Source organism: Lotus japonicus, chromosome 1 (assembly GCF_012489685.1).
Source record: "Lotus japonicus ecotype B-129 chromosome 1, LjGifu_v1.2".
Taxonomy (NCBI): domain Eukaryota; kingdom Viridiplantae; phylum Streptophyta; class Magnoliopsida; order Fabales; family Fabaceae; genus Lotus; species Lotus japonicus.
The window spans coordinates 36,144,641-36,151,595 of NC_080041.1; the positions used below are offsets into that span (position 1 = coordinate 36,144,641).

The window sequence follows — 6,955 nt, forward strand, 5'->3', positions numbered from 1 at the left end:
GGCTAAATCACACTGCCGCAAAGCCCAACAAAAAACCAATCCCTCAAAGTCACCAACTCAACTTTAGCTGGCGTCTAAACATAATCCCTGATGTACATTAATCTTTTGCGGCATGGATCCAATTACTTTACTCCTAAATCAAATATGCAGCAAAGCCACTACGAATTGTAGAGTGTTAAAAAAACTTATTTATGATAATGGTTGCCACAGCAGCCATGAAAAACATCCAAAGAGAAAATTTAATTGAAAATGCCAATGTATTCATGCCAAACTCTTTTGAGGTAATGTACGGAATTTGTTCATTCACTTGAAAAAGGAAATTATAGCCTTTTCATAATCCTCATTCTTATGTCATCCAAAGAGGTAAATACAAAACCATTATATTATATATTTGCTTATAGATGATTTCCAATACAGCATAAACCCAAACAAATTCTTATCATCCCTCTGAGACATTTGGCCAAAAAAAAAATTATGAATCAATCATCAGGAAAACCCAGGAATCTATTTATATGCTTGGCCACTGGTGTAGCATCACCTGGAGAGTAAGGGAGGAGTGAATTTAAATCCATATCTGCAATAGTTTGAAGAATTGTTTGAGGACTAGCACAATACAGATGTTTTCTATTGGCCAGTTCTTCTGCAAGCTCACTTTGATGGTTATCCATCAAATCTTCATTTACAACTACAAGTAAAGGTTTGCCGAGCCGCAATGATTCAAATATGCTACCTGACCCTGCATAAAATCAGAATAGCTAGAGTTCAATAACAAAAGCCCCGAATAACAAAAACAGCAAGAGCAAAAGTCACTTGAATTTTCCTACCTGCGTGGCTAATGACAAGAGAAGCAGATCTGAGATGGTCAGCAATACTGGATGAAAAAGTGAAGTAGTCTACAGCCAATGAACCATCTCCTTCAGACTGCATTAAAAAGTTACGAAAGAACAATAATATCAGTAAAAAGAAAGTATCTGCTATAGATAATGATACTTCTCAATAATTTTTCAACAAATAGAATAAAATCATGGCAGTTAATTGTGTCCTTAAATTCAAACAACCAAGTGTTTTAAAAATTTCTCCATATTGAGTTATCTTCTGATAAGAATCTTGGAGAACCATACCGTAAAGCTAGCTGTAGTAGTTAGAGAGCCCAAGGCCTTATAAACCCCATATTAGAATCCCATACTTCCAATCTCATACCTTGCATTTGGATCCTAATATCTTCCTCCATTTCTGAACTTGGTTGCACGGATATTAGTTTTTTTTATCTAATAGTTAAGTTGTTGGCGAGTTTGCTGCACACTAACATCAACTTGGCTTTAATTAGACATAAGCTTGTGCTACTACATAGATGTGTTCATGTGTATCCAATATCCAATCATCAACGCAATGAACACAACTAAACTTTTTTCAGAAACCAACATGGTACAAAGCTCTGTTGTTATCTGCCAACTTTCTTCAAGCAAGCTTCCACAGTTGTCACTTCTTCTGAGAATGGTTGTCAAACTCGCGAGTGAACTCTTAGACTTCGACGAGTAAATGTTCCTTCTTAGCGAAATCAAGTTAACTCAGATGCAGGATCGTTTTTTCCTTAACTCGGGCAGAATTGGGTAGACTTGGCTCAATTTCTGAAACTAACATGGTACAAAGCTCTGCAGTTATATCTCAACTTTCTTAAAGCAAGCTTCCACAGTTGTCACTTCTTATGAGCTACCATCACCTAATTATCTCTCCAAGATTCCTCATACATATTCTTTCTCAATCTCTCAAAGACCCGAATAGGCAAATACCAATCATGATATCAAGTTAAGTCCAGAAAGGTCATTTAGCAAATGTTTTTAGGTAACAATCTCACATGAATTTTCATAGCCCATATCAGCACAAGAATGAAAACATACTCTCCCATTAGAAACTATGTCTATCTCTCTATCAATATCTATGATTTATGAATTTGTACTAAGAAAATATGCAAAAATTATTTGCAAATGTAAAAATCTATTTCCCAAAGAAAGAACTAAAAACAAAAGGAGAGAGTGAACACAGTTTGAAAATACCTTATTAGGAACATAGGATCCACGGCCCATTTGGATGATAAGATGAGTATACCCTTTGGCAAACAACTCTTGTTTAACATTTTGAGAATCCACTGCTCTCACAAGAGCATCGAAACAAGTTGTCCCTACAGTCACGAAAACCACTCTCCTTGTCTTTTGATCCCCTTCCTCATCCTCCATTTACCCACGACCAACCACTCAATTTGTTTTTCTCCAAGAAAAAAGCAGAACCTCAAAGTCTTTACCTTGCAGATCCAAAATAACAGGTCCAAATCCAAAATCATCAACAACAAATCAACAGAAAAAAAAGAAGATCACTTATTATTTACATTAGCAGCAATCTCATATAACCCATTTTCCCATTTTCAATCACAAGAATGTAACAATAAAGAAAAAAAATGCCAAGGCAAGTAAGAGGTGAAAACCAATACCCATGAATTGAAGCACCGGTTCCAAAGAAGAAGAAAAGCTTACGAATTTAGATTGAAGAGAATCGAAGAAGTAATGGGTTTCATGCGGTTTCTCTAGCGTCAGCAAAATCACGCAAAGACCAGCACCTCTCTCTCCGCGTGTGTGTGTGCCACTTGGTTTCTGGTTATGTTCGATGTTGTTGTTCCTGTGGCGAAATGTGTCATTTGTGTTTGTGTTGTGTCAATACAACACTTGATAGTTGATACAAATGGCAAAGATTTATATTTATTTATAAAATGATAAAAAAAAAACATTTATTTTTAACCACAAAGAGTGTCACAAGTGGTGAATGTGCATTTTCTTAAGAGATTTCACCTAGGCTTTTGGTCCGGAGGTCAAAAATAAAAACCTTTGTAGTCAGGGACATCACTACCGTATCCCGAACCAGATTAGTCTTGTGGTGTCCATTTCCCCCGTGAAGACGGGTGTCCAAAGGAAAAAAAAAAAAAAAAAAAAAAAAAAAAAGACAAACATGGTTGATTTCTCGGCTCGCACAAATTTACCATAGAAAAAAATAATAGAGAAAGAGAAGGTGGTAGGTGGGGCCTTGAGAGAAATGATTTAATTGATTGGTGGATTCGCCGCTTAAGATTGCGGCCTGCGAATAGCTAAGCTAACAGTTGTTTGTTTAGCATGTGCTGGGAACTTGGGTGAGTGTTAGCCCGCTCTTTTTTATGTTCTAAATTGGGACCTTGAGGACGTGTTTGCATTTTTTATGCACAATGTGCTTTTTACATGCTACACGAGGTTTACGGGTAAATTGTTTTTTTTTTCTTCAGAAATTCAAACAATTAATATATTAGAGTATAATTAGTGAAATAGTTAATGAATAGATAATATGATTATAGTTGAGTGGATCTAGTAAACTATTCAGTAAAAAAATTAAACTTACTCCATGAATGAGTGCAACTTAAACTTACTCCTTCTCCCAAATTCATTCCCCAACCCTCGATTCGTCTCATTTATCCCATTCATCGCTTTCATTTCTTCTTCATCTTCAACTCTAGTTAGGTTAGGGTTCCTACCATTTCCAGATCTGGTCAACCAATATTCTATAAACCGTACAAAGTAGTTTTTAATCAAGAAACGTGCAATGGACAAAATGATGTTTTACTCACAGTTAGGTAACCAATAGTTGCTCCTTGATTAAGATTTAAGAGCATAGTAAGTAACAACATTTAAATAAGAAAATTCTGAAACAATAAAATGCTAACGGAAATGGCTGAAATCACGAATTCAAATCCTTGGACCGGTAGGAGTCATGGATGAGCCATCGACTTTGTGCATGTTTTTAAAAATTAAATTAAAAATTGAGAAGCAGAAGTATTAGATCTGAGAAGCCATAATCTGATTTTCCTCCTCCCCTTCGTCCACCAAGATCGGATTTTCCCACAAATTTTTCTCACTCACCTAAACCTAGAACAACCTGCAACCCATATCTGAAATGAATTAACCCATATCTGATGGTGGTGGTTGTGAGACCCAAGTTTTTAAGCTTAGAATAAACCGAATAAAATTCTTATTCACGATTAGTTTCAATGTAACGTGAAGGAAAATCTGAACAATTGTTTATCGAATAGAATAAATTTATGAAGAAGAAAGTTCAGGAAAAGGCTAAGGATAGTATTAAAGTCGATATAAGCTATAGCGCAAGTAGTATTCGCTTATACCTAGGACGAGAGCGTTAGTAAACGACTAATTTGCACTTAAATACATGATGGAAACTAATTCCAAAAATCTTCAGAGAAATGTTAGAACTTCTCTTAATCTTTCCATGACAAGCATTTCGATACGAAACCCTGAAATGTACGAACGTCCGATTCCAATTCTCGGAGGTTTGCCGAAACTAAATCTCTGATAACTCAAGAAACTTAAAATAAACGGTCGATGAAGACTTTTTCTATTCGGAGCTTCAAACGAAGATTCCACACGCATACACCTATTTCTCTCGAGGTTTCTAATCTTTCTTCAGAAAGAAGTTTTCTCATCCGACATCAATTGCAAAAAGTAGTTTTACGGGTAAAATCGATTTACACCGACTTTGGATCGTTTGTCTTAGTTCCAAGAAACCTATTCTGAGTTTTGGAATTCTGTCGCCAGAACCTATCTTAGAATTCACAGGGGAAGGCACAGGAAAAATCGGAACTGCGAAATTTTCATTTTTCCGCATTTTCCATAAACTATAAATAGCTTGAAAAAAATCACAATTTTCCAAACCCATAGCCATTGAACCCGCGAGCTTGGAGGAGAAGGAGGAGGAAAAAGATTTTCTCCTTTTCTTGCCTGATCACTGCACCGTTCGTTGCTACTCGAAGACATCGAGGTATAGATGCTATCTCTTACTTCTGATCGTCAATTCTGTCGTTTTTCTCTATGTCCTTCTGTGCTCAAAGTTTTGAGCTTTTTGTAAAATTGTCCAAATAACTCGATTTCTCTGTCTAAACTTATTCCCTGCATGCCCAAGAGCATATTTAGCGGATTACATTTTGCCGAATTGCCGCCGAGTTTCAATTCTGCTCGAAAAACCCATTTTTGGCCAAAGCTTCGTCCTTTAGGCTTAAAACTCTCGACTGAGCTTAGCACTAGTAGGATTAGTTTTCATAAACGTCGTTGGTGACGTCCCCATCAAATCTGTTTTTCGAAATTCCAATTTTGAAATTCCGAGCTAAAAACACTGACCAAAATACCCCTGCGACAGTTTTCGATCCGATAATTTTTTCGAGCTTTAATTCGCCTTAGTTACGACTAATGATAATCTAGGAACCAAGTTTGATCGAAGAAAAATCGGCGCATACAATTAGTGTGTGTGGCCGAGAGCACCTCCAAGGGGGGAGGAAAAATTCTTTTTCAAAAACTTGTCTTATCGCGTTAGAATATCGTACTTCGGAGTTTATGATGCTTCGTGTAACTTTAGTAATTGTTGTCTGCTGAGTTTCAGACTGATTGTGATTGAATTCTGTGGTTTTCGCTCTAATGTTCGTTTGAGGATTTCCAAGGAGCGGAAGGAGGAGATTGTGAAGGAACGCTACAGGATCACACTGGAGGAGCTACAGGTGAGGGCTACTCACTGAATACTAGCTAATGCTTTAGGTGTCGACGAATTCGACTTGATTTATTGTTTATGCACTTGATTGTGTTTGACTGGAAAAAATGTTTTCTGAGGCTTCGGCTGACAATGATGAATATTTATCGCTGGAATTGTTTTTGATATTGATTCACATGCTATGTGCTAAATAGTTAATCTAGGATGTGTTGATATTGATTCACATGTTATGTGCTAAATGGTTAATCTAGAATGTGTTGATATATGTGCCATGACTGTTGGATTGTGTTACTTTGATTATGAAATTACACATATATCTGTTGTACGTCAGAGAGGATAACGGGCAGTTATGCCAAATTTATCATGAGATTTTGGGAAATTTGACGGGACGAATGGAGGTTCGGGCCCTTATTCATATTTTAGTGGATCGAGACCTTCTCTGGGAGTTACTTGGGATTATGGGATCTTTTAAACTCATAAGATTAGAGATAAAACTAAATGGAAACTATTTTACAAGGAAAATTCATAAGACACTAAAAAATCTCTGAACCTTTAAATAATGATAACAATCTCAGATTAAAGCTTAGGGTTTGAATATTAGTTTTGGAAAATGAGAAGTGTCGTCGAATCCAAGTTTTGGGGAAACTAATAAGTTTCTGAGTATGTTAATATTCTTTTGCTCGATGAGCAGTTTTATTATTTGGCTATCTAAAAGATAAGCCAGGAAATTTATAAGTTTCTAAGTACGTTGATGCTCTTTTGCTCGAGGAGCAGTTTTATTATTTGGCTATCTAAAAGATAAGCCGGGAAACGGATAGTTTCCGAGTATGTCGATACTCTTTGCTCGCTGAGCAGTTTTTGACCATCGGATGGAGATGAGTCGGATGATTCGAGAAGTCATCATGAGATAATACACTTTTTTTATATTTAATTGTCTTTTGTCGCAGAATCGACATTTACCTTAGGGTATTCTTTTTATAGACAATAAGTTAGCTAGAACACGTGACGACGTGACGAGTGAGGTCGGAGACGTTGTTTGGCTAATCACTTTGCATTTCATGCACACATTTCTGGGGTTCATACACGGTGGGATGCCGGACCTCGGTGGATTCCAAAATGGTCATAAGACCCGAATTTCAACATAAGAACACTACGGTGATTCTTAGTAGCAGACGGAAATGGCATGCCTGCGGGTATACTGCTGATCTGACTACATTTTGTTTGGTATAAGAGACACCCGAGCGGAAATGGTCCCACTTTGGCCAGTGCTAGGATTGACTCGATGGTGCCCATCCTTCCGGATTGCATCTTGTTCCTCGTCATCTCATTCATGCACCATGCATACTGACTTAGTTGCCGAGTGTGATTGTTACTTGTTAATTTTATT

The 6,955-nt window shown here is 37.0% G+C and overlaps 1 protein-coding gene across 4 annotated transcripts; it reads right to left on the reverse strand.

Annotated features, from left to right (window-relative positions):
- Positions 1 to 307: 307 nt before the first annotated feature.
- On the reverse strand, positions 308 to 2,714 carry LOC130734562 (uncharacterized). 4 transcript variants are annotated; one of them, XM_057587031.1, is made up of 4 exons: positions 2,529 to 2,714; positions 2,055 to 2,293; positions 825 to 921; positions 308 to 736 (listed from the first exon to the last, which is right to left on the reverse strand). In XM_057587031.1, the coding sequence occupies exons 2-4, from the start codon at positions 2,232 to 2,234 to the stop codon at positions 480 to 482; spliced, it is 534 nt and encodes a 177-aa protein (XP_057443014.1). In that variant the 5' UTR covers positions 2,235 to 2,293; positions 2,529 to 2,714; the 3' UTR covers positions 308 to 479. The 4 variants fall into 4 exon arrangements, with proteins under 4 accessions (XP_057443014.1, XP_057443010.1, XP_057443012.1 ...); XM_057587027.1 differs by having other exon boundaries at positions 2,055 to 2,299; XM_057587029.1 differs by having other exon boundaries at positions 2,486 to 2,714.
- Between the last annotated feature and the right edge of the window lie 4,241 nt (positions 2,715 to 6,955).